Source organism: Delphinus delphis, chromosome 20, assembly GCF_949987515.2.
Source record: "Delphinus delphis chromosome 20, mDelDel1.2, whole genome shotgun sequence".
Taxonomy (NCBI): domain Eukaryota; kingdom Metazoa; phylum Chordata; class Mammalia; order Artiodactyla; family Delphinidae; genus Delphinus; species Delphinus delphis.
Genome location: NC_082702.1, coordinates 32,922,633 through 32,950,470, shown reverse-complemented (window position 1 = coordinate 32,950,470; position 27,838 = coordinate 32,922,633). Strand labels below are relative to the sequence as shown.

Below are 27,838 nucleotides of genomic sequence, written 5' to 3'. Positions count from 1 at the left end.
CCGTCTATCCATTGATTAAAATATTCTTTTAATGTAGAATTTGTTTGGCATTGCTCAGAAAAGCAGAGACTGATAAATTTTGAAGGAACATTATTATAGTTTAGTACCAGTCAGACTCAGCTGAAGTGTAGCAATCAAACTGTTTTCCCAATAGTTTAATGATGTTTGTCTCCAGGGTCACCTCACCATGCACCTTTCATTTGTCTGACTTGTCTGTGGTTTTGAAAGATCGCATAATTAAGATTTTAAAGGGAAATTTCATTCTGATGAATGAGAATTAAGGTTGAGATTAGCCTAGTGAAAATGTTTCACATTTTTATAACATTCACACTCATTTATGGTAGTAAGGACTTTTTTCTCTTGTTCCAGCTCTCCTTCATTCAGCATTCCCTTATAAATCCAGAGATCTTCTGTTTTGCCGACTACCCATGTCATACTGTTGCCACTGATATTCTGAAAGCACCACCAGAGGATGACAATCGAGAAATTGCCACATGGTAAACACTCTTCATCTAGCTTTTCTTGAAAGGGTCACTTATACTTTTTTGAATTACAAGATTAATAGTGAGCCAACTACGTAGTTAAAAGGTTTAAACGAAACAGTATTTTTAGTAAGCCTACTTACCCTAAATTTTTATAAAGTAGGGTGTTGGTGGATGAAAATCTATATTTAGTCTCCTTATCACTAGATACATCTTTCCTCTTGTAATGTCTGCCATTGTATAGTTTCTGTAACAATCAAATGTTAGAAGGTTTTTACTTCTCCCTTAATGTTAAATCCCTTTCTTCTCTCTGTAGATTTGCTTGCTTGCTTTCTTTTTAAGTGGCTCAAAATGGCCAGTGGATGAAATCTAAAACTTTAAGCTGAATTATCTATTTCTCTGAGTTTCAATTCAAAATTTCTGCTGGAGAATCTGACTGGCTCAGTTGGTTTCTTCTGGAACTAACTCCTCTCTGGGGATGTGAGATAAAGATGGTAAAAGCACTTCCATCACTGTTATAATAAACCCACAGCTGTGCAGAGTGGGCATGGACTGGATTGGTCCCCAAAGACATCTACTTTATAATGTTTCTTCCATTTTTTCCAACCATACTCCCCTGGGACACATCTTATAAACAAAGGATGGTAAACTTCCTGTAAAGGGCTTTACAAGCCAGATGGTCTCTGTAGCAACTACTTAACTCTTTAATTGTAGCACAATGTAAATATGGGTGTGGCTCTGTTCCAACAAAACAGTATTTACAAAAATAGGCAGTTGGTGAGATTTGGCTTGTGGATGTAGTTTGCTGATCCCTGTTCTGAAAGATTGACCAAAGCAGTGGTTTTTTCTGAAGTGTGTCCTTTCCCCAGGTGCTAGCCAACATTGGATGTACAGGATAGTTTTTTTTTTTTTCTCCTGTTAAGTCTAATGTGTACGGCAGTATGTCTTCATTTTATTTTAACAGATAAAGGCCTCTTTCCATTTTATAAAATTGAAATGTCATATACATTTAATAATTCCTTAATGTAGCTATATATTCAGATTTCCCTAATTGTCTCAAGAATGCTTTTTAACAGTTTGTATGATTGAGAGTCCAAACAAGGTCCACATAGTTTCTTTTATGCTGTAAGTCTTTCTTCTCCCTTTTTTTTTTTCTTAAATATAATTCTTGGCCATCGATTTAATGGAGAAGTAGGATCAGTTATCCTATAGTCTACCCTGTGGTATGGGGTATCTGTTTCCTCATGGTGTTTAATTTGATCCCTATCCCCATAGTTTTCATGGACTAGGGGTAGCAAAACCTTGAGGCTAGATTGAAGTCAACCACATTTAGCTTCTTGGGGCAAGAATAATTCATAGGGGGCATTGTGCACCTAAGTAAAAACTTGGTGTTACCGAACTAAGTGTTTGGGCTTTTTTTTTTTTTTTTTTTTTTTTAATGGAAGTATAGTTGATTTACAGTGTTGTGTCAGGCTGTATTTTTATGTAGAATTTTTCTTGTGTATAATTACATCTATATTTGTGTTGGATTTTTGACTGTTTCTAAACTACTATTTGTTTTTATTTTGCACTCTAATCACAAAAGTTTTTGATGGTAACTCTTTGGTAAGGCGGTCCATGGTTATGCACATGGTCAGTCATGTCTGCTGTCCTTCATCATGTATTCTCTTAATTTGGACTGCCTTTGAAATTAGTTTGAAAGCATACCAGCATTATATATTTGAGATGAACACCAATTTAAATATTTTTCAAATATTAAAAGATGACAACTTGGTTTTGTCTTGATAGCTGGTATCACTTATTAGGAAAATGAATTTTGTGTACTTAGGTTTTCATTGATAGAGTATCTTACTTCCATTCTTGTTAGGAAGAGCTTGGATTTGATTGAATCTCTGCTGAGGCTCGCAGAGGTAGGGCAATATGAGCAAGTCAAACAACTCTTCAGCTTCCCTATCAAACACTGTCCAGACATGCTGGTATTGGCCTTACTACAAATCAACACCTCCTGGCACACCTTGCGCCATGAACTCATCTCCACTCTGATGCCAATTTTCCTTGGAAACCACCCTAACTCAGCTATAATTTTGCACTATGCATGGCATGGGCAGGTAAGATATGACCATTTCTTTGTCTTAATAAACGGACATTCTTTTTTTTTTTTTAATTTTTATTGGAATATAGTTGATTTACAATGTTGTGTTAATTTCAGGTGTATAGCAAAGTGAATCTGTTATTACATATACATGTATCCACTCTTTTTCAAATTCATTTTCCATATAGGCCGTTACAGAGTATTGAGTAGAGTTTCCTGTGCTATACATTAGGTCCTTATTAGTTATCTGTTTTATATATAGTAGTGTGTATATGTGAATCCCAATCTTCCAGTTTATCTCCCCCCACCCCATAATGGACATTCTTTCTTTTTTTTAATTTGGCTGTGCCGGGTTTAAGTTGCGGCACGTGGGATCTTTAGTTGTGACATGCAGGGTCTTGGTTGTGGCATTGGGGGATCTAGTTCCCTGACCAGGGATCAAACCCAGGCTCCCTACATTGGGAGCATGGAGTCCTAACCACTGGACCACCAGGGAAGTCCTGACATTTCTTTTTTTATTAATTTTTATTGGAGTATAGCTGCTTTACAATGGTGTGTTAGTTTCTGTTGTGCAGCAAAGTCATTCAGTTATATGTATACATATATCCACTTTTTTATTTTTTAAAATTTATTTTAATTTTTGGCTGCATTGGGTCTTCGTTGCTGCGCGTGGGCTTTCTCTAGTTGTGGTGAGAGGCGGCTACTCTTCGTTGCGGTGCGTTGGCTTCTCATTGCTGTGGCTTCTCTTCCTGCGGAGCACGGGCTCTAGGTGCACGGGCTTCATTAGTTGCAGCACGCGGGCTCAGTAGTTGTGGCTCACGGGCTCCAGAGCACAGGCTCAGTAGTTGTGGCACACAGGCTTAGTTGCTCCGCGGCATGTGGGATCTTCCTGGACCAAGGCTCGAACCCGTGTCCCCTGCATTGGCAGGCGGATTCTCAACCACTGCGCCACAAGGGAAGCCCTATCCACCTTTTTTAGATTTCCTTCCCATTTAGGTCACCACAGAGCATTGAGTAGAGTTTTTGTACAGTAGGTTCTCATTAGTTATCTGTTTTATACTAGTAGTGTGTATATGTGAATCCCAATCTCCCAGTTCATCCCAGCCCACCCTCCCCTTCCCCCCTTGGTAACTGCAAGTTTGTTTTCTACATCTGTGATTCTATTTCTGCATAATTGACATTCTTTTGATGATGTTTACCTAGAGAAATTGTTAATCATGGAATTTTGACACTGAAAAAGTCACACTTCTATAAAACTTATTTTATCTTTTAGCATCATGTGGGCATTAAAGTATAAAACTTGAAAGAGCAAGGAGGCAAGACAATTTTAAAAAAATCAGTATTATGAAAGGTCTGTATTGCTAGTGTACCAGTATCCTTTCGATAGCAATAAAGAGCTTAATCATTTATCATAGAACTAGAAGGTTCTCATTTCACTTTTTAACAGTAAATGGAAGAAGATCATAAAACAGTTTAATTGAGGGCTTCCCTGGTGGCTCAGTGGTTGAGAGTCCGCCTGCCGATGCAGGGGACATGGGTTCGTGCCCCAGTCCGGGAAGATCCCACATGCTGCGGAGCGGCTGGGCCCGTGAGCCATGGCCGCTGAGCCTGCGCGTCCGGAGCCTGTGCTCCGCAGCGGGAGAGGCCCGTGTACCGCAGAAAACAAAAACAGTTTAATTGACATAATTTTGTTTTATCCAGATCCAGCATTTAAATTTTATTTTGGTTCCTGCTGAGATTTCAAGCCCTTGTGCTCCTGCACCCCCCACCCCTTGCCAATTTTGTAGAATATATTTGACAAATACTCTCTTGTCCATTAATTTCCCCCCCGCATAGCCTACATTTTAAATAAAGATATATGTAGAAGCTTTAAGAAAAAGCAGTCATCTTCCCCTTTATATCAATGAGCCCCTTCCCTTTTTAAGATATTCTTGCTGTAGTTTGTTGTAAACAAGTGCTTTTAAAAATTCAGATAAGACTTTATAAATGAAAAACATTAGCCTTGGTTGCATGCCTTTCAGTCAGACCAACTCCATTTCTAGAGACTCAAATCACATGACAGTAATGTTTATCAGACATTTAACCAAAAGTTTGTAGCCCAGACATTCTTAGGCTTTTCTCACCACATCTGTGAGGTGGAAAGGGCAGAGTGGAAGGACTTGTATCTCCACTCCTGGTTAGATACTTGTTTTGCTAGGACTTTCTGTCAGTCTAAGACAGTTACTGGAAAGTGATTTAGACAGTGATAGTAATTGCCTTGCTGTTGCTTCTGTGAGAAACATTTTCTAAATTACCATTCAACTGTACACCTTTAGATCAGTCTTCAAAGACAGGTTGTTTTCCGCAAAAAAAAGAAATTGAATAATTACAAAAAATGAGCATGATCATTTGTGAAAATAGCTAGATTTAGAATGTACAAACTCTAGTCCCAGAAATACTGATAAAACACTACCCTGTGCAGCATGAGAGATGATTACCGTAAACTGTTTTGTTTTTATAGGCCAGTGATTTGTGATTTGATTTAAGGGATCATATAAACTTGATGCATCGTCATATTCTCATCATACTTCGGCTTTGAAAATGTATAGGCAGACTTTTATAGGACAAATAAATTTGTTGTATGTGACTACATGACCCCAGGGTTTTGGGGTAGGCCTCATTTGGGAAATATGGACAAAACTGCTTTCCCACAAAATAAACGTCACTGTAATCAATGCTTGAGGCTTGAGCTTTGTTGTCTGCACTGATACACCTCAGTTTTACATAAATACAAGTAAAATCAGCATTTGCAACAGCCTATCAAAATGGTCAGTAGTATTGCTATTTAACCCTCCTTTTTCTTTTCTTAGGGACAGTCTCCCTCAATCCGCCAACTTATCATGCATGCGATGGCAGAATGGTACATGCGAGGGGAACAGTATGACCAGGCCAAATTGTCTCGAATACTTGATGTGGCCCAGGACTTGAAGGTGAGCTTGGAGGGACAGATTAACGGTTTTTCTTTATTAATGATAAAAAATAACACTTTTATGTAACATAGGTGCTTTAGGAATAATTCACATGTAACTAGCTCTTAGCTAGAATGGTTGAGATTTAGAATTTTTCCTTGTATTGTAGAAAGAGATTGGAAGAAGAGTGGTTTTAGAAATGTAAAAATGTTTTCATTTACATTTCACTGAATTTTGTTTGGTCTTCTGTGATATTTGTAAGGCTGTTTTAAAGCAAGTGATAATTGACCTCAGATGTAATCTGTGAGATACAATTTTTGGAGAAACTGGTTGGCTTTCAACCCTTTTGCAGATTTCATTAGCATTAACAGGGTCTTTTGATAAATAGTGTGATTCTTGATGTCTTTGATCACTGGTAATGGTGTTGTAGTTGTACTTAGGTTAGAGTAAGCCTGAGTTTAGATTTTTTTAAATGGGTAAGGATAATTTTTCACGCTTTTGTGTTTTGCTTTGCTTTAGGTTAAATTATTTGAAAAAACACAGGGTAAAGTTTATTTTGAAGGTAAAGTCATGTGTTTGTCTTTGAAATGTGATCTTATTTTAAGTAGGGACAAGTGTTACCATTGATTTCTACTAAGCTGTTTAAAAAATTATGACTAAGAAAATATTAGCAGTATGTTTTATTTAGACTTGTTTGTGAAAATAAAAACTGGAAACAGAAAATAGGACAGAAAAGTCACTCAGTTGCTTGACTCGTAGTTTCTAATATCCTTTTTCTTTAGGCCTTGTCAATGCTGCTAAATGGTACTCCATTTGCCTTTGTTATTGACCTTGCTGCACTTGCTTCACGTCGTGAATACCTCAAACTTGACAAGTGGCTCACAGATAAAATTCGAGAGCATGGAGTAAGGATTTGTCTGTTTATTACTGCTTTTAATTTTTGATGGTCAAGATAGCTTAAGAAAGTGGCAATGAAGATGTTATTGTATTCTGGATTTTAGTCATAGTGCTTAGTCTTATCTGAAAGCAATTAATGATGAATTTCAAATACAGAGAGACTTTCTCTTTTCCAGGAACCTTTTATCCAGGCTTGTATGACTTTTTTAAAGAGACGGTGTCCTTCTATTTTGGGTGGACTTGCACCAGAGAAAGATCAGCCCAAAAGTGCTCAACTTCCTCCAGAAACTCTGGCGACAATGTTGGCCTGTTTACAAGCTTGTGCAGGGTAAGAATAGCATGCTTGAAAATGACTGTTTAATATTGGAATTGGATTGAATGGATAACTGTTGATTTGAGGAAAAGGGGTTGAATGATTAAAAGTGACAACATCTAAGGTAATCCAGTGGTTTTTAAGTCCAAAGTACTATATATACTACATAAAATATGTATGAGATCTGTTTGAGTTAATTTTTTTGTATGTGGTGTGAGACAGGGTCCCAGATGCATAGTTTTGCATGTGAATATTCATTTGTCCTAACACCATTTGTTGAAGAGACTGGTCTGTCCCTGTGGAATTGTCTTCTAAAAGATCAGTTACACATAATACATGAGTTTATTTTGGGGCTCTTAGTTCTATTCCATTGATCTTGTCTATCCTTATGCCAGTACCACACTGTCTTGATTACTATCGCTTTTTAGTAACTTTTAAAATTGGGAAGTGTAAGTTCTCCAACTTTGCTCTACTTTTTCAAGATTGTTTTGGTCATTCTGCGTCACTTGAATTTTCATAAGAATTTTAGGGTCATCTTGTCAATTTCTGCAAATAAATTACATAGCCCAGTGAGATTTTGATAAGGATTATGTAGAATCTTTAGATCATTTGGGGGGATAGTGCCATTTTAACAGTTTTAAGCCTTCCAATTCATGAATCTGAGATATTTACCCATTTCTTTAGGGCTCTGATTTCTTTCAGTATGTTTGCACTTCTTTTGTTATGCTTATTGATAGGTATTTTGTACAAGTCATGAACCTCCAGTCTAAAGTTGGATAGAAGTGGTAAGAGCAGACAGCCTTATCTTGTTCCTGATTTAGGAGAAAAGTATCCAGTGTTTCAGAATTAACTTTGATGTTAGCTGTGGGTTTTTTATAGTTATATTTCACATTGAGGAGGGTTTCCTAGTGTGTGTGTGTGTGTGTGTGTGTGTGTGTGTGTGTGTGTGTGTGTGTGTGTGTGTGTGTGTGTGTGTGTGTGTGTGTGTGTGTGTGTGTGTGTGTGTGTGTGTGTGTGTGTGTGTGTGTGTGTGTGTGTGATGAGTTTGGTTTGGTTTGGCTTTGGTTGCGCCTCAAGGCACGGGATCCTAGATCCCTGACCCAGGGATGGAACCTATGCCCCCTGCAGTGGAAGTTCAGAGTCTTAACCACTGGACTGCCAGGGAAGTCCCTGTTTGGTGTTTTTTCATTAAAGCATTTTGTCAAATGTTTCTGTCTGCATCTATTGAGATGATCATGTGGTTTTTGTTTTTTATTCTGTTGGTGTGGTATGTTATGTTAATTGATTTTTTGGATGTTAGAAAACCTTGCCTTCCTGGGATAAATCTCACTTGGTCTTTGTATACACTTCCTTTTTATATGCTGCTGAATTCAGTTTGCTAGTATTTGGTGAGCATTTTTGTGTCTGTATTCCTAAGGGATATTGTTCTGTAGTTTTCTTGTGTTGTCTTTGGTTTTGGTATCAGGATAATACTGGCCTCATAAAATGAGTTGATAAGTGTCCAGTCTTCTAATTGTTGTGAGAAGGTTTGGTGTTAATTCTTTAAATGTTCCATAGAATTCAGTGAATCCCTCTGGTCTTGGGCTTTTTCTTGTGGGTGGATGTTGTTTACTAATTCAGTATCTCTACTTGTTATTGCTGTGTTGAGATTTTCTGTTTCTTCTGGAGTTAGATTCAGTAGTTTGTGTCTTTCTAGGAATTTGTCTATTTCATCTAGCTTATTTAATTTGTTAGCATACAGTTGTTTTATACGATACCCCATAATCTTTCTTGGTTCTGTAATGTTGGTAGTAATGTCCTCTCTTTGAATTTCTGGTTTTAGTAATTCAGGTCTTCCATTTAGTTTATTGCAACTCTAAACTTTATTATTTCCTTCCTTCTGCTTATTTTGGGTTTAGTTTGAGCTTTTAAAAAATTTATTAATTGGAAGGTTAGGCTTTTTTATGCTAACATCTCTGTCATGTTATATAATTATCATTTATGTTTTGTGGTGAGAACAATTAAGATCTAGGCTCTCAGCAACTTTGAAGTTTATAATAAAGTAGTGTTGACTCTACACATTACTGAAAGTGAGGTATAGAAGCCTCCAGCTATATTTTTGAATTATCTATTTCTCCCTTTAATTCTCCCTTCATATGTTTTGGGACTCTGTAAGTATGTATGTCTTTCTGTTGGATTGGCCTTTTTATTATTATAAAGTATCTTTGTCTATTAATTTTTTTCTTAAAGGCGATCTTGTCTGAAATTAGTATAGTCATTGTAGTTCTCTTTTGGTTAAGGTTTGCAAGGCATACCTTTTTTCATTTTTTACTTTCAAGTTATATGTGTTTTTTAAAAATCTAAAGTGTCTCCTTTAGACAGCATATAATTGGATTATTTTTTAAAAATCCATTTTGACCATTTCTGCCTTTTAATTGGAGTATTTAATTTATTTACATTTGACATAATTACTGCTAAGGTAGGATTTACCCATGCTCTTTTGCTTAGTTTTTCTATATGTCGTATGTCTGTTTTGCATCTCCATTCCTCCATTACTGCTTTTTTTTGTTTCGTTTTGTCTTTATTTATTTATTTATTTAGTTAGTTTTGGCTGCATTGGATCTTTGTTGCTGTGTGCAGGCTTTCTCTAGTTGCGGCAAGCAGGGGGCTGCTCTTCGTTGTGGTGCGTGGGCTTCTCATTGCGGTGGCTTCTCTTGTTGCGGGGCATGGGCTCTAGGCACGCAGGCTTTGGTAGTTGTGGCGTGTGGGCTTAGTAGTTGTGGCGTGCAGGCTCAGTAGTTGTGGCGCACGGGCTTAGTTGCTCTGCAGCATGTGCGATCTTCCCAGACCAGGGCTCGAACCCATGTCCCCTGCATTGGCAGGTGGATTCTTAACCACTGGACCACCAGGGAAGTCTCTTCCTTTAATATTAAATAGATCTTTCTAGCGTATCACCTTAATTTCCTTGCTGTTAACTTTGACATGTTTTTGAGTTTCTTTTTTCCTTTGGGTATTAAAATTAACATTTTTAACTCAAAACAATGTAGTTCCAATTAACACCAACTGAATTTCAGTAAGATGCAAAAATTTCCTCTAAACGGTTCTGTTCCTTTCCTCCTTCAAAGTGGTGCTCTTGGGCTTCCCTGGTGGCGCAGTGGTTGGGAGTCCGCCTGCCGATGCAGGGGACGCGGGTTCGTGCCCCAGTCCAGGAGGGTCCCACGTGCCGCGGAGCGGCTGGGCCCGTGAGCCGTGGCTGCTGAGCCTGCCCATCCGGAGCCTGTGCTCCACGGCCACAGCGATGAGGGGCCCGCGTACCGCAAAGAATAAAAAAACAAAAACAAAGTGCTTCTATTGTCAAATAGTATCTTTATACGTTGTGTGCCCATCAAAAGATTTGTTGTTATTGGTTAATGTAATCATTGTCCTTTAAGCCAAGTAGGAGATAAAAGGATTATATATAAGCGACAAATACAGTCATAATGTGTTTTATATTTCCTTATGTCCCTTTACGGGTGCTCTGTTTTTTCATACAGATTCGAGTTACTGTATAGTGTCTTCATTTCAGCCCAAAGGGTTTCTATTATTTCTTTCCCCTTTTTTTAAAAGTATTTATGTATTTGTTTATTTGGTTGTGCTGGGTATTAGTTGCGGCTCGTGGTCTCCTTAGTTGTGGCATGCAAACTCTTAGTTGCAGCATGCATGTGGGATCTAGTTCCCTGACCAGGGATCAAACCCAGGTCCCCTGCATTGGTAGTGCGGCAGAGTCTTAACCACTGTGCCACAGGAAAGTCACTCTATTATTTCCTATTAGGGCAGGTCTGTTAACGATGAATTACCTCAGGTTTTGTTTATCTGAGAATATCTTAATTTTTCCTTTATATTTGAAGGATAGTTTTGTCAAATAAAGGATTTCTGATTGACATTACTTTTTCTTCAACACTTTGAATATGCCGTCCCACTACTTTCTGGCTTCCATAGCTATTAATTTTTTTAAAGGCTCCCTTGTATATAAGTTGCCCCTCTTGCTGCTGCTAAGATTTATTTCTTTCAACAGCTTGATTATGTTGTTTCTAGGCATGAATTTCTTTGAGCTTATATTACTTGGAATTCGTTGAGCTTCTTGGATGTGTAAATTAATTTTCATCAAATTTGGAAAGTTTGCAGCCATTTTATCAACAAATACTCTTTCTACCCCTTTCTATCTCCTCTCATTATGTTTTGTTGGTACCTTTGGTAGTGTTGCACATGTCTCAGTCTGTGTTTATTTTTTTCCCTTTCAGTTTTTCAATCTTTATTGGACTATATTCAAGTTCTTGGATGCTTTTTACGTGCTTGAATCTGCTGTTGGGAACCTGTAGTGAAGTTCTCATTTCAGTTATTTTACTTTCTTCTTTTTAAATTTGTATTGATACACTCTGTTTTTTGAGACATCTTTTTCAAACTTCCTGTAGTTCTTTTTTTGTTGTTTTTGTTAATCGTTTATTTATCAAGAGAAGCTGTTCCTTAGCCCAGATATTAGTAGTTCATAGTTTCATAGTTCAGGAACACAGGTAAGTGACAAACTTGCATGGAACTAAATGCAAAGAAATTCTTTATATTCCAAAATCACTTCACACTCTGAAAGATACCAGCCTTCCTCATCTCCTCAAAATCTTGTATGGAATCATAATTTCTGTAGAAGTCTGCATAGGCCTTCTTTCTTGGTTCAGCCACAGCAAACTTACAGAAAGCTGCAATTCCCAAGGAGATAGTGAATGCTCCAGCAATATGAAATCACAGACGCTTGGCCAGAAGGCCACGCATCTGAGGTTTTGTCAAAGAACTGGAAGCCATGGTAGTTTTTCTCCTTGACAGCTCAACAACGATGTCCTTCCAGACAGGTGGAGAAATGGCCCTGTAGTTCTTTTGACTTTTTTTTTCTTTGAACATAGTTAAAATGGCTGATTTAAAGTCTTTGTCTGGTTAAGTCCAACATCCGTTCTTCCTGAGGGACAGTTTCTCTTGATAGCATTTTTCCCCTACGTACGGGCCATGCCTTCTTTGTGTGTGTGTGTGTGTGTGTGTGTGTGTGTGTGCATGTGTTGCATGTCTTATAATTTGTGGTCGAAAACTGGAAAGTTTAAATAATGTGGCAATTCTTGAAATCAGATTTTACCCCCACACAAGCGTTTTTTGTTTTGTTATTGCTCTTTTCTGAACGAATTCAGTAATGTCTGTATTCTTTGTCATCTTTGGTCCCTGAAATCTGTTTGGGTAAGCCTTGTGTTCAGCTAAGATTGGAGATTTTCTTATCAATAAGAATCAATAAGCTATTCTTTAACCCTGTGATTCTGTATGCATTTTTAGGCACATCTTTAACACTAACTTTAATACTGTTAAACCCACTGAACTTTAACACCTTGTTCTTTTATTCGCCTGTAGTTAACCATTTTTGTTTTTTTGTGGGTTATCTCTGTGTTAGAAAAGTATATATTTTCCTCTTTCCGGTAGAAAAGGTAGTATATTATATACTTATTGCACTATGCTTCTTTCATTTGATCATATATCCCAGAGTCCATGCCATGAAATTATAGTTTCCTTATTCCTTGTAATTAATCTGTTGTACTCCACTGAATAGATGTTTTGTGCCTTAGTAAATCAGTACCCATTGGTAGATATTCTGTTTATTCCACTCTGTGTCACAAATAATGTTGCAACGAATAGCATTTTGCATACATCATTTTTGCCAGTGTATATTTGGGCCCACCAGAAGTAATTGTTACGTTAAAGGGAAATGCATGTGTAATTTTGTTAGGTGCAAAAGTTTTCTCTATAGCAAGTTCTCCTTTTAGTATAACCAGAGGCAGTTGGTCTATTTCCCTGTTGTCTTGTAGCTAATCTGAAAGTTGAAATATGGCTATCTCCATGAAGTTTTTTTAACATGAAGTTTTAATTGCAGGGGAGGTGGGTATTTTTAACCCAGGTACATAGAGGCTAGAGACAGCTACTCATGTTCTTCTATTTGAAATATCTTTTGGAAATTAATGGTTTTACTACTTACTACTAACTTAAATAAGTAGGTCCACACCGTTAGGAGTTGACATCTCTCTTTTCTTTTCCATGGTCTGTAATGTTTTTCTCCCTTGCTTCAGTGGATGTAAAAATAACTCATTGTTCATTTTCATTTGTAGCCCATATTTTTTATTTTTATTGAATATCCTTGATTTACAATATTATATGTCACAGGTGTACTAATTCATAATTTTTAAAGGTTATACTTCATTTATGGTTATTATAAAATACTGGCTGTATTTCTTGTATTGTACAATATAACCTTGTAGCTTATTTTATACGTAATAGTTTGTACCTCTTAATCCCCTGCCCCTACATTGCCCCCTCCCTCTAGTCCGTATTTGAACCACTCATTTTTTTCATGTTGGCAAAAATAAAAAAATTGTAGATTTTGATGTAGTGCTGTTTTTGTTGGCCACGCTGCACAGCATGCAGGATCTTAGTTCTCCGACCAAGGATCAAACCCACGCATCCTATTTGACATTTTAGAAGTCAGTCAATTCTGTATGTGCTTGCCAAATACAGTTAGTGACTATGAGTATGGCATTTTTATCTATACTTAAATAAAAGTCTTATTTTTGACTATGAGAACCTAGTCTAAAAAATGCTTACCTGTTTACTTTGATATGTCCAGATTTGGGCATAATTTTTGATGAAGTAGTTGAGGATATGGAATGTTTCTTACAGCATAGTATTTCAAAATACATAGGCAACACTATACACAAGGCTTAATTTCAGAGGTGTAAAAAATATTTTCAAGAGAAAGCCAGTGCTCAGAAAATCCTGGTGATTAATGACAGGTGCAAAAACATGGGATATGGTGGAAATTTGGCCATAGGTTCTAGCAAGTTTTCTTTATTAGAAACCTAGATTTGTTTATTTAGGTGTTCTAGGAAATAATAAGTGACGTTTTTCACTTTTCATTTCTCTTAAGGAGTGTTTCTCAGGAGTTATCAGAAACCATCCTCACCATGGTAGCCAACTGCAGTAATGTTATGAACAAGGCCAGACAGCCACCACCTGGAGTTATGCCAAAAGGACGCCCTCCTAGTGCTAGCAGCTTAGATGCCATTTCTCCTGTTCAGGTAAATGAACACTACACTTGGTACATCTCCATTTGTTCATAGACTTGGAATAGAATAAACTTGTACATCATCATTAATAATCTACTCAAAGGAAATTTTTGTCTGAATTTATTATATTTTAGATAACTGCATGTCTAGTATCCACTTAAAGGAGATCCGTAAATAGGCATTGTGGTTGAGAATAGATTTTAATCATTAAGTAGAAAGAACATGACTATGAGAGGAAAGATACAAAACAACTTATTTAGGGCTTCTTTTTAAGATAAGAATAACTTAGACTTGAGAAATAAGCACTGCCTTTGAACCTGATGTGTCTTGTTTGTAGCTTCACGGGCCAAGCAACAGTGCTAGAGCATAAGGACTTGTTATAACTGGGGCTCTTCAGCTCTCAACTGAACTGCTCTTTTAAAAACAAGGTACATTTAAGTTACTCCCTGACACCAACCACCCCCTTCTCTCTGGGAGCAACATATTCCGCTTCTATTTTCAGCTGCATTGAATGGCAGATTGGGGTTTATTTTAAGAAAAGAAAGAGCATTTAGTGATTCTTCAGTGACCACTTTATAAAAGGCATTTTGTGTATTATTTTCTATAGTCACAAAGGTCTGAAATAATGCCACAAACTAAGAAGCTTAGAAGTGCAGTTATTAGATATTTTATAAAATCTTTTGGTGAATAGTATACCTTGTTTTTTGTTTCTGTTTTTGTTTTGGGGTTTTTTTTGGTTTTGATTTTTTTTTTTTTTTTTAATCAGAGCTGATCTCCTCCAACCCCAAGATTCTCAAATTTTGACTAGATATATTTGTTTTGACTAGATTTCTAATTTCTAATGCTTTTATTGTGTTGAAAGTTAAATAACTTGCATTGAGAGAATTCTTTTAAAGGGGCTTACGGGAAATTTTACGGACTGCCCCATGTCACTACTAAATGTTTAGTAGTACAGCTTCAGAGAAATTCGTATGAAATGTTATTCTTGAAGTTTTATAGCCCTCATATTGTGGCTCTGGTTCTTTGGCAGGGGCTAACTCTTTAAACCTAGTCTATCTATGATATAATAAGAAAAATGACTGGTACTCTTGATTTGGGGATTTAAGCATCATCAAGATTGTGTGTGGTTTTGCAGTTTATATAAAGCATTTGAAGAGCTGTCGCTAAAGATTGCTTTACCTGTGTCGTTTGTTTGCCTTTGCTTGAAGTATGTTTAATACGTTTTTATAATGTTTTTCTTTAGATTGACCCTCTTGCTGGAATGGCATCTCTTAGTATAGGTGGTTCAGCTGCCCCTCACACCCAGAGTATGCAGGGCTTTCCTCCAAATTTGGGTTCTGCATTCAGTACCCCACAGTCACCAGCAAAAGCATTTCCACCCCTTTCAACCCCAAATCAGACAACTGCATTCAGTGGTATTGGAGGACTTTCATCACAGCTTCCAGGTAAGGGGGTTGGTGGGTAGGGGTGCAGATTATTTGTAAGCCTCATCGTGCCTTAGTGTATATAAGGTGTTTTGGAGTCACTATGATAAAGGAAAGCTGCTTGAACTAAATCGTGAAAAATTGCGCTCATATCCAAAGTTGGGAAGAGAAAAACATTACATTAATTTAGTCAAATTGCAATGAGGATATTTGTACTTGTAAAGTTAATTGAATTAATTCAGTACGGATTGTATTATCAGATGATAGTACAAATATTAAAAGTGTGTTAACCACATTCTGAAGAACTTAGGCTTAGATCAAAACTCATAGCTTTATGAATTACTCAAGGTTGGTATAATAAAGGTAGAATATTTCACACACCAGATTCAGGTATATGTTCTGCCTTTTTGCACCTACCTTGGAAATGATAGTAAATCCCTAAAACTTTTCCACATATTTTGGCTTTTTTTTTTTTTTTTGCGGTACACGGGCCTCTCACTGTTTTGGCCTCTCCCGTTGCGGAGCACAGGCTCCGGACACACAGGCTCAGCGGCCATGGTTCACGGGCCCAGCCGCTCCGCGCCATGTGGGATCCTCCCGGACCGGGACACGAACCTGTGTCCCCTGCATCGGCAGGCGGACTCTCAACCACTGCGCCACCAGGGAAGCCCCACATATTTTGGCTTTTAACTTAATGTTGAAGTAAAGGTTACATTTTTTCCCCCTCTAGTAACCACATGTTTCTCCTAAGCTATCTGAACCTTTTATTGCCAGAGTATAAGTTTAGAGTACTAAAACCTAAGGAGTGAAATGTTGTAATAACTCTGTAACCTAGTTACCACTGAGTTAACAAAAGACCCTAATTTTTTAATTAATATAATTTTTTAATTAAAAACTTATTTTTTGATGTGAATAAAGTCAAGAATATGAGTAACGATAAAACTTCTGGCTGCCTTCGTTCTTTCTAGTAGGTGGTCTTGGCACAGGCAGCCTGACTGGTATAGGAACTGGGGCTCTTGGACTCCCTGCAGTGAATAACGATCCTTTTGTGCAGAGGAAACTGGGCACCTCTGGACTGAACCAGCCTACATTCCAGCAGAGTAAGATGAAACCTTGTAAGTGGTAGTGTTGTCTGTGATTGTGAAGTGTGACTGATGCATATAAAACTTGCATGTCCAATTTGTTGTCCCTAGAGATACATGGACAAAGACATTGACTTATCTTAATATATTGTTAGTAGGGCCGTTGATACGCCTCCTAGATCAGTGGGAGTAAATTCATACATTTAAATTATTAAAACAAAAATTTGAGGTATCATTCCACCTTTGATCCTGGATTGCCAGAACAAGGTGACTGTTAATAAGAGGTAGCATCCTTTGAGGTGTTATCCTAAAAGTAAGAAGTAAAGAGAAAAGACTTTCATCAGTTTAAGTCTATGTATGTAAGTCTTATACTTATCCTAAAGATTTTTTAGTGTTTTTTTTTCTTTTCTTTCCTTTTCTTTCCTTTTTTTTTTTTTTTAACAAATCAGGAGCAGCCAGGAGAATTTCAGATTTCTGTTTCAGCTTGGCAGTTTATAAAGTAAATAACTATATTTACTTTAATGTTTATTTTAATATAATAGCTTTATGATATACATAGCCTTATAGTACACATAAGTATTGCCATATATATGATGCTACAAAAACCAATTTTTTAAGTTTTAATCTCCTTTAGTAGGTTATTTCAAAATCAGAGACGTCCTCTTTGTAAATACATAGGTATCATTGGCTTATAAATATCCTTGTCATTGGGTCTAAACATTCATCATACAAGGTTTGAAAGTATACCAAGTGACAGTGACTTTAAAATGTTAGTGTGAAAGACTTGTCTGAATGTTATGTTTTGTAGCATGCGTTGTGTTTATATCAAGTGTCATGCACATGCATTGAGAATTCTTACATGTAAAAGGTGATTTTTTTTTTTTAATAAAGTAGTAAAGATTTGTTAACCTCAAGTGAGGTTGTATTGAGGGTAAGTGCATTATGAATTTGAACCTAGTGAACTTTCATGGTGTGATAAATCCTTATGAAGAAAGTACTAGGGTAGGACTATGGTTGTAAGGCAGTTTTGTGAGAATCTTTTGTGTCCCTAGAGCACTTGAATATTGAAACTTGACCACTTAAAACACTTTATTTTTTCCTTAAAATTCAAACTGTATTGGTCTCTCTAGCTCTGCTTTATGTGGGGGAGTGATGCTTTATGTGGGGGAGTGAAGGAAGAGCCTAAATGCCCACTGGTTGCTTTTCTGTTTCTAACAGCGGACTTGTCTCAGGTGTGGCCAGAGGCAAATCAGCACTTTAGTAAAGAGATAGATGATGAAGCAAACAGCTATTTCCAGAGAATATATAATCACCCACCACATCCAACCATGTCTGTTGATGAGGTGAGTGTCTAGGACGATCTAATTCTTTATGGTTTAGGTAAATCTTAAATGCCCTTTTCAAAGTGAAATCCCAACACAAAGTGTTTTGATATGTTTGTGCATCTTTGGAAACCTTAATATTTGTCTCAAGCTCAGTTTATTCTTAAATATTCTGCTTAACAATAAAGAATATTTGAGGAATGCTCTTAATAATGGTTTCCTTTATGTGTATATTATTTTTTCTTGCTTTCTCCAGGTATTAGAAATGCTACAGAGGTTTAAAGATTCTACCATAAAGAGAGAACGAGAAGTATTTAACTGTATGCTAAGGAACTTGTTCGAAGAATATCGGTTCTTCCCCCAGTACCCTGATAAAGAGTTACATATAACAGCCTGCCTGTTCGGTGGTATAATCGAAAAAGGACTGGTCACTTACATGGCATTAGGTTTGGCCCTACGATATGTTCTTGAAGCCTTACGCAAGCCTTTTGGATCCAAAATGTATTATTTTGGGATTGCTGCACTAGATAGATTTAAAAATAGGTGAGTGGATAGGTTTCCTGTGAAGCTTCTCTTTTTTAATATAAGGAGAAACAGTAGCTTACTTTTCACCTAATTCTTGCCATGCCTTATCATGATATGTATATTAACTAATCTTCATGACTGTATGAAGTAAAAGAGGAAGAAGTGAAAACAATTAAATTCGTTACAGTTGACAAATATGTGGTAGGAAAAGTATAAAATGAAATAGCAATTTTTTTGGTTTGTTTATTGAGGTATACTTTATATACATAAAAGTCAGTATTTCAGGTGAACAGCTCTTTGAAGTTTGACAAATTCTAACAGTTGTATAACCACTGCCACCAACACCACAATCAAGATACAGAATATTTTCGTCACCCCCAAGAAGTTTTCTTATTCCCCCTTTGTAGTTAACTTTCCCTCACATCTAACCCCTGGCAATCACTGATCTGATTTGTCTAGTTTTTCCAGAGTATTATTTAAATGGAATCATACACAATGTGTATGAGTCTGACTTGCACATAGCATGATGCTTTTGAGATTTATCCATGTTACTGCATGTTTCAGTAGTCTGTTTCTTTTTACTGCTGAGTAGTATTCCATTCTGTGGGTTCATTAGCAAATTGTTTTTCTATTCACCTGTTGATGAACATTTGGAGTCGTTTCCAGACAGTAGTTTTAGTGGCTCATTGTAATCTAATATTAAGTGGAATAAGACCTTTAAGAAACAATCAGTAATAACTTTTTTGATGTAAAAGGGGTGAAGTTCATAAATATCCACCCCCTTACTTCTTTGTTCTTCCTTTTGGCATTCTCTTCAAATAAGGTATTTCAAAGGGAGAAAGGGGGGAAATGGCCTAGACTAGCTTTTGAAAAATTTTAAATTGTGCTGCCTCTGTTCTTACATGAAATGGTAAAGAATGAATGTTTTTGTTGGCAGATTGAAGGACTATCCCCAGTATTGTCAGCACTTGGCTTCTATTAGTCACTTTATGCAATTTCCACATCATTTACAGGAGGTAAGTGTCTTCAGTACCTACGTAGTTGGATGGTTTATCTATTTTAATTTGAATTTGGATTTACTGGCAATGGCATTAAGATTTCTTAATGATTGGCATGATACAAGTATACATATTATTTGTTGCTTGTTTTGCAGGTTAATCATGAAAAAATACAGATTTTGGGTTACCTTTTGTAAGCAGTGGTTTTGCTTGATTTAATAAAAGGCTTTTGCTAGTTCTTTTAGCCTAATAATGCTATTGAGGTAGACATCTTTCGCTGTTACCAAGAATCCCTTGCCTGAGTCTAAAAAGGATTTGGAGTGGGACTCTTTGATTAAAATAAGTAAAGTTGTCCCTCTGATTTAAATGTTAACATGAATCAGAGCTGTTTCTTTTTGTTGTTTCGGTGGTGGTGGTGGTTTGGTTGGTTTTTTTTGTTTCTGTGGTTTTGGGCGGGGGGTGTGCTGCTCCACGCGGCTTGTAGAATCTTAGTTCCCCAACCATGGATTGAACCAGGGCCACGGCAGTGAAAGCGCCGAGTCCTAACCACTGGACCACCAGGGAATTCCCAGAGCTGTTTCATATAAAACTTTCAGACCAGCTGTTTCTTAAAAATACAGCCTTCCTTTTTTTTTTTTTTTTTTTTTTTTGTGCGGTACGCGGGCCTCTCACTGTTGTGGCCTCTCCCATTGCGGAGCACAGTCTCCGGGTGCGCAGGCTCAGTGGCCATGGCTCACCGGCCTAGCCACTCCGCGGCATGTGGGATCTTCCTGGACCGGGGCACGAACCCGTGTCCCCTGCATCGGCAGGGGGACTCCCAACCACTGCGCCACCGGGGAAGCCCAAAATACAGCCTTCTTAAACTACCTGCTTAGATTCCTTTGAGGTTAAAAAGGAGACAGTCCCTGAGGAAATGGACCTAGAGAATATATATTTTAAGCCACATTTTGTGATTATTCTTGAAATTTGTAAACTATTACTTTAATGATTGATTTTTAGGTGATTACTAAACATTCACACTTTTGCCTTACCTTTGGTCAAAGTCAGCTTATAGAGAACAAAGAAAGTTGATTAATCTCTATTGACTTTATTTTACTTTATTAAAATAAAAGATGAACTGCTTTATAAGATCATATTTTTAAGAAATCAGAAAGATCAGAATTTGAACTTACTTTTAATTCTATTATAATTTAGTCCAGCGCTTTCTACCTCATCCCACTGGGTTTGTTTGTAGGAGGGTAGGGTCATTGTGATGGTTTAGCGTAGGAAACCATAGCATGGGGGGCAGGAGTGTATTCATGCCTCTTGAGGGGGTGGAGGACTGTGCCAAAACTATAGCACTGAAAACTAGACAGGAAAGCAGAGTTTGAAAAGCTAGGATGGGAGGTCAGAGGCTTACTACAATCAAGTGTTTTTGGAATTGAGAGCTGGAAATATGGGCCTTGGAAGACTAGAGAGAACAAGGGAGGTGGTATGAAAGTGATCACACAAAGCAGTGATCCTAGTTCCCACTGTAACAAGATACCCAGAGAAGAGAAGGGAGGTCATTGTTTATATTTCTATAGTCAATTTAAAGGGCTGTACTTTCTTCAGAGATTGTCCTTCCTTGAAAATGTCCCCCCCCCCCTTTTTTTTTCCTGTACGCGGGCCTCTCACTGTTGTGGCCTCTCCCGTTGCGGAGCACAGGCTCCGGATGCGCAGGCTCAGCGGCCATGGCTCACGGGCCCAGCCACTCCGTGGCATGTGGGATCTTCCCGGACCGGGGCACGAACCCGTGTCCCCTGCACCGGCAGGCAGACTCTCAACCACTGTGCCAGCAGGGAAGCCCCGTCCCCTTTTTTGAATAAAGTTATTGTATATATAGATAATAGTTTGTTTTGTTATAGGTACAAGCTGTGGGAAATAGTATCACAAAGGGTGTGTCAGTCTTCTGATTTGTGTGTGAGAAGGACTTTTATTGGTCTGTGAAATGGAAAGAAAACCTTGTCCTAGAACATCCAGTATAATGCTTACCTCCAGTTGGCTAGGTGGTGTGGTATACACTGTTTTGTGGTAATAGCTTTATTGAGAGCGGACTCATATTGCAGTGTGTTTTTTAGGCCACGGTTTTCTCATCAGCATCCAATAGAAAAGAAATTAGTTTGGGCTTCCCTGGTGGCGCAGTGGTTAAGAATCCGCCTGCCAATGCAGGGGGCACGGGTTCGAGCCCTGGTCCAGGAAGATCCCACATGCCGCAGAGCAACTAAGCCACAACTACTGAGCCTGCGTGCCACAACTACTGAAGCCCGCGTGCCTAGATCCTGTGCTCTGCAACAAGAGAAGCCACCACAACGAGAAGCCCACACACCACAAGGAAGAGTAGCCCCTACTTGCAGCAACTAGAGAAAGCCCGCATGCAGCAACAAAGACCCAACACAGCCAAAAATAAATAAATAAAATTTAAGAAAAAGAAATCAGTTTACTATATAATTTTTAAAACTTTACATGTATTAAGGGATTTAAGGAAATTTATATGCAGGCATTTGTGGCTACTCTTTTGGAACTTGTTTTGTTAGACTAGTTCTCTGATAAATACTTTAGAAACATATTAATATTTTACCTTTACTCCTTAAGGAGTTCATGGTATCCACTATATATTATATATATATTATATATATATAATATCTAATTATATATTATAGATATAGGAATATGGACCAGAATGGGGTGAGACGTAAGGGAGATATATGAACCAAAAGAATGCTCTGAAATAATTTCTATTCTCTCAGTAGTGAGCGAGGTGTAATTCAAAAATTTCAGTTTCTGTTAAGAACTCTTTTAATGTGTTTCTCTCTCCCTACCCCCATAGTATATCGAGTATGGACAGCAATCTAGAGATCCTCCTGTGAAAATGCAGGGCTCTATCACAACCCCTGGAAGTATTGCACTGGCTCAAGCCCAGGCCCAGGCCCAGGTTCCAGCGAAAGCTCCCCTTGCTGGTCAGGTTAGCACTATGGTAACCACCTCAACAACCACCACTGTTGCTAAAACAGTTACAGTCACCAGGCCAACTGGAGTCAGCTTTAAGAAAGATGTGCCAGTAAGTAGGTCTGTCTTTTTTCTTTGTTGGATTTGATATGTTGTAATATATCCAGTAGTGAACATGTATTTTAATTTTATTATAAACAACACATGCCGACTAAAAAAAAGCATTTCTCCCTTTGTCTCTCTGCCTTCCCACCCCGATTTCCCACACACAGCCACTATTAATAATAGTTCAATACATAGTCTTTCCAGCACTTCCAGTACACAGTCATACACACCATGTATATTTTGTATACTAAAGAAATCTGTATACATTCCCGCCCCGGGATTTGTCTAGGAAGGATTTCAGTTTGTTTATTTTATGTATTTTATTTCTTTAGCCTTCTATTAATACTACAAATATAGATACATTACTTGTGGCCACAGATCAAACAGAGAGAATCGTAGAGCCCCCAGAAAATATCCAAGAGAAAATTGCTTTTATCTTCAACAACCTCTCCCAGTCAAATATGACACAAAAGGTGAGTCTGAAATAATAGTTTATATATCACTACAAATGCTCTCTATTCTTTTCCTTGATGGGTTGGGGGATTTATATATGACATTCTGCACCCTTTTAATACTTTTAAAGGTAGAGATAATAGAATGAAAATGAAGGGAACATGGATATACAACTACTGGTTGTGGATTTTGTAGACATTAAATAGCACTGGTATTATTTTTTATTTTTTTCTATTTTGGCTGCACCTTGTGGCGTGTGGGATCTTAGTTCCCCTACCAGGTATTGAACCCACACCCCCTGCAGTGGAAGTGCGGTGTCTTAACCACTGGACCTCCAGGGAAGTCCCAAATAACATTGTTTTGCAGTGAGTTATAGCCTTTTTGAAGTAAACTTGAAAATGATTTCATGATGATGGAAATTTCATTTGTCTTTCTAATCACAATTCATGCCCTCCCAGAAACCATTAGGCACCTAGTAAGTGAGGTAGAGCTTCTGAAAGGTAATGATGCATAAGATTATGTGCTAAGACAATACTTGGAAATGTCCGTTTTAGTCAACAAGATTAGCCTGAACAAGTGGGTTTTGAGATGTAATTTATAATGCAAGTGCTGCCTTTGAAAATCCCACCATAATTGATTGGGGGAGAATTTTGAAGCACTCAGCATCCCTTTTGGAAGAGAAGTTTCAAACTTTACCGATAATTTCTGGAGATATAAATTTAGGAAAACAATAGTTCTGGTGTCAGGTCTGTTAATAGCAGGTTTGTAGATTAGTAATATATCCTCTTTTGGTCAAATGGAGAGTAAGTAAGATGGGGTTGAGGGACTACATATTTTGTAAGTTTAAAGTGACAGTAGATGTTTCAGTTCTAATCACCCAGTTAGAGATGATTGACTCTATACTTAGATGGAATTGAACATACTATACTTGGATAGCATCTGTCTGAAATTGGGAGAGATGTAGCATGGTACTTTATTTATTTTTATTAATTAATTTATTTTTGTCTGTGTTGGATCTTCGTTGCTGTGCGCAGGCTTTCTCTAGTTGTGGCGAGCAGGGGCTATTCTTCCTTGTGTGGTGCGCGAGCTTCTCAATGCAGTGGCCTGTCGTTATGGAGCATGGGCTCTAGGCGCATGGGCTTCAGTAGTTGTGGCACGTGGCCTCAGTAGTTGTGGCGCATGGGCTTAGTTGCTCCGTGGCATGTGGGATCTTTCCCGACCAGGGCTCAGAACCCATGTCCCCTGCATTGGCAAGCGGATTCTTAACCACTGAGCCACCAGGGAAGCCCTAGCATGTACTTTAGCTTCTAATTTTGCAAGGAGCACGTGCTGTAGTATTGTTCACAGAAAGAAAACACAAAACTGTTATTTTATCATCTTTTAATTGTATACTTCCCATGTCATAATGGTTTTCTAGGTTGAAGAACTAAAGGAAACTGTGAAGGAAGAATTTATGCCTTGGGTTTCACAATACCTGGTTATGAAGAGAGTCAGTATTGAGCCAAACTTTCACAGCCTATATTCAAACTTCCTTGACACACTGAAGAATCCTGAATTTAATAAGATGGTTCTGAATGAGACCTATAGAAACATCAAAGTAAGTGTTCTTGTATTTCTTTTTATTAATGTTTTGAGTTTGGGAATACTTGATTGTACAGGTGTAATTGGAGGGGGAGGGGTATTGCTGTTTTCCCCTGTATGTGTATATGTTAAAGTATTTATGAAAGTTGCTCTAGGGTTTGTTTCAAATATAGAACTAAATTTTCCTGAAGAATTTAGTCTCACAGACATATTCTATGCGCTATTTACTTTGAAAGTAACCACTCGTGAATTTGTTTTCATCATTCTATGCATGGTTTTGAAATCTTTACCCTTTGTGCATGTTTTTAGGAAAACAATAGTTCTGGTGTCAGGTCTGTTAATAGCAGGTTGTAGATTAGTAATTTATCCTCTTTTGGTCAAGTGGAGAGTAAGTAAGATGGGGTTGAGGGACTACATATTTTGTAATTTTAAAGTTTAAAGTGACAGTAGATGTTTCAGTTCTTTTTTCTCCCTCCGCATATTATTTGATTATATACTCTTAGCTTTAATCCCTCTCTTTTTAATAGTCTTATAGAAATCCATTATATTGGTTGATAATATCTTTCACTATTACAGAAACAGTGCTGCAGTGAGTATTTTCCCTTATGTCTTAAGTGCCAGATATCTCAAGACTCTAGACCTATTGTGGAATAGCTGTTGTTTAGCATTCTCAGAAGTTTAAGTTCAAACTCTTCCTAATGAGCTAATGCTTGTTCTATAAAATCCAAGTATTTTTCTTAGGAGGAATAACTTTTCAAGAAAACAGTGTGAACCAGCATGTAGCTGAAAACATTCTTTGCTGAATAACTTGGAATATTGGCTTAGGAACCAGCACTATATTTAAACCTGTGGATAGGAATTTTCCCTATTCTTGGTTACGCTGTAGTGCAAAAGAATTCCTGTCTCCTTTCTGTTGCACAGCTGACTTTGTGCCATTCTGCTGTTGCTGTATGGAGTTAAGGAACATAACTATATTCAGCCTTTGTTATTTGATAGCAAGGATGATTGGGATATATAAAAATTTCCACATAATCTGGAGCAGAATTTCAAGATCCTTTCTTTTAAACAAAAGTTTAAATTACAGATTTAAACTTAAAGTCATAAATTAAAAGGTATCATATAGTAAGTGGATATATGTGTGTACCCAAGACACTCTTCATGTGTACCCAAGGCACTCTCATGTGTTGGTTCTGTCCCCCTTAAGAAAGAAGTAAAGAATTGAAGAAATGGATTAGGTATCCTAGAAATGTGATAAGTGTGTAAGCAATATTACACTGTATTCTAGAAAGTTATCTTAGTTGTCTCCAGAGATAATGCTAAAGATCACAACATTTACTGCAATCTTGTTATGTTCCTCAGTATGCCTGCTGTCTGGGAAGGACTTAAAAAGTATAGCTATAGTCTTCATTTGAATTGAATTTAGCTCTTCCAGATAGATTTGCAGTTGGGTCTCTGCTTCAAACCTAGCTAAAATTTTTAGTTGTGGGACCATACATGATACTTTTAACCTTGTGTTACTTTATACAATATACTTGTATTACCTTTTTTTTGTTTGTTTTAAATGGAAAGGCATTTGAAGGTAAAAATGTCACTGAACACACAAAATATCACAATGATACATGGACGAGATCTACTTTGGGGGCATGTTCTCTATTGACAGCTTGTTTTTAATGTAGAATAATGGAATTCTTAAACATTTAGTTGAGAATATTTTTTTATAAGCTCATTGTCATACCTTCCTTAATCCTGCACTATTTCAGGTGCTCCTGACCTCTGATAAAGCTGCAGCCAATTTCTCTGATCGTTCTTTGCTGAAGAATTTGGGACATTGGCTAGGAATGATCACACTAGCTAAAAATAAACCCATCTTACACACTGTGAGTTTCAACTAAAAGCTCATGTAAAACTTGAGAATGTTCATACAGCATATTCTGTTTAAAAGTCTTGACTTTATTTGGGGCTGTAAAAGTTTGGCCCATGTTTTGAATCCCTAATTGCATGCTCATGGCCTTACATTGTTTAGCAGGATAAACAAAAACCAATAAGGTATGATTGCTACCCCTTCCTTTTCATAAGGCGAGGGTCAGGTTATTGATTTCAATTTCAGGGGTGAGTTTGGCAAGGTATAATTGGGGGTGTTTGTGAGGGATTTTCTAGTATATTACTAGCTTTTAAAAATACGTTTTTTATTCTAGGACTTGGATGTAAAATCTTTGCTGCTAGAGGCTTATGTTAAAGGACAGCAAGAGTTGCTTTATGTAGTCCCCTTTGTTGCCAAAGTCTTAGAATCTAGCATTCGTAGTGTGGTGAGTAAATTTTAATATTTTATTGATGGCTAATTTGTAAGAGTTAGTTTGTTTTAGCACAAGGTTTAGAGGCTATAACCTTAGTTCTTATGGACATAGAGCTAGTTCAGTTAATTTTCCTCAGGGAAACTCGGGTTTCCAAATTGAGAGGCCAAGTAGTATTATAGGACTGATTTTAATGGGTGGTTTTGGGTTCTGGTGTTTTTCTGAAATACAGTATTGTAAATGGGAAGGCTAGGGGTTTTATTATGGCCACATAGGTGTAAGTGCTTAACTTTTAGGTAATACAAATTAAAGAGTAATTTTGGGGCAAGCTTATTTAACATAACGGTTTTCTTTAGGTTTTTAGGCCACCCAACCCCTGGACAATGGCAATTATGAATGTATTAGCTGAGCTACATCAGGAACATGACTTAAAGGTAAATTTGTTGCTCCTTATCCCTAAGAACACTCTCTGGCTTTACATTATTAAGATTTACAGGAAAAAGAGGGTATTTGGGGGGAAGCACTATGACAGATGGGTGAGAATACTGTATATTATGAAGCTAAATTTTCATTTTTAATATTCTAATTGAATACTGGAATTATGCAGTTAAACTTGAAGTTTGAGATTGAGGTCCTCTGCAAGAACCTTGCATTAGACATAAATGAGCTGAAACCTGGAAACCTCCTAAAGGATAAAGATCGCCTAAAGAACTTAGATGAGCAACTCTCTGCTCCAAAGAAAGATGTCAAGCAGCCAGAAGAGCTCCCTCCAATCACAACCACAAGTAAGTGTGATAATTAGCCCTCTGTTTATCAGATGTTCTCTTTAATGGTACATTCCCATGCGTATAACAAATTATAATTATTCTGTGTAATGGGGTGCTGAAACTGTGTACTTTCTGGTGAGCCTTCTAAATTATTAAGGAAAAGTTAGTTATGTTTAGGCATTGTCTTACTATATTAGAATCTATCTGGGTAGTTCATGTGGTATTCATAACTAATATTATTAATCAGTTATTTCTCATATCCCAACTAAGCCAGGTTATCTTTTACATTGTTTGAGGTCTCCGAGAAAGAATTGCATTGGCATGATGACCTGTGTTATTCCTCAAATCTGGGGGTGGCCAGACCAGCTCGACCTGTTAGGGGACTGGATTATTTGACCTGGGTCCAGGAGGACTGGAAGTGCGGGGGCTGTAGGAGTGTAGAATGATTGGGAGTTGTGGTTAGAATGAACCAGCTTTTCTTCTTTTTC

The 27,838-nt window shown here is 37.5% G+C and overlaps 1 protein-coding gene and 2 non-coding genes across 8 annotated transcripts in view; all 3 read left to right on the top strand.

Moving 5' to 3' along the window:
- CNOT1 (CCR4-NOT transcription complex subunit 1) overlaps positions 1–27,838 on the top strand; it is a 101,656-nt gene that overhangs the window by 51,255 nt on the left and 22,563 nt on the right. For 2 of the 6 annotated variants that reach the window (XM_060000560.1, XM_060000557.1), the window contains exons 12-29: positions 370–497; positions 2,350–2,590; positions 5,424–5,543; positions 6,305–6,427; positions 6,596–6,747; positions 13,697–13,847; positions 15,079–15,280; positions 16,231–16,374; positions 17,560–17,684; positions 17,920–18,206; positions 19,126–19,204; positions 22,035–22,265; positions 22,591–22,731; positions 24,129–24,308; positions 26,053–26,169; positions 26,488–26,598; positions 26,940–27,017; positions 27,191–27,368. In XM_060000560.1, coding sequence (XP_059856543.1) covers positions 370–497; positions 2,350–2,590; positions 5,424–5,543; positions 6,305–6,427; positions 6,596–6,747; positions 13,697–13,847; positions 15,079–15,280; positions 16,231–16,374; positions 17,560–17,684; positions 17,920–18,206; positions 19,126–19,204; positions 22,035–22,265; positions 22,591–22,731; positions 24,129–24,308; positions 26,053–26,169; positions 26,488–26,598; positions 26,940–27,017; positions 27,191–27,368 — 2,788 coding nt within the window. Of the gene's footprint in view, positions 1–369; positions 498–2,349; positions 2,591–5,423; positions 5,544–6,304; positions 6,428–6,595; positions 6,748–13,696; positions 13,848–15,078; positions 15,281–16,227; positions 16,375–17,559; positions 17,685–17,919; positions 18,207–19,125; positions 19,205–22,034; positions 22,266–22,590; positions 22,732–24,128; positions 24,309–26,052; positions 26,170–26,487; positions 26,599–26,939; positions 27,018–27,190; positions 27,369–27,838 lie in introns of all 6 variants that reach the window. The other 4 variants (XM_060000561.1, XM_060000558.1, XM_060000559.1 and 1 more) reach the window with 2 other exon arrangements.
- Positions 14,136–14,271, top strand: LOC132417347 (small nucleolar RNA SNORA50). Its single transcript, XR_009517791.1, has one exon. It is a non-coding gene; the product is annotated as a small nucleolar RNA SNORA50 (small nucleolar RNA).
- LOC132417417 (small nucleolar RNA SNORA46) lies at positions 25,123–25,261 on the top strand. Its single transcript, XR_009517849.1, has one exon. It is a non-coding gene; the product is annotated as a small nucleolar RNA SNORA46 (small nucleolar RNA).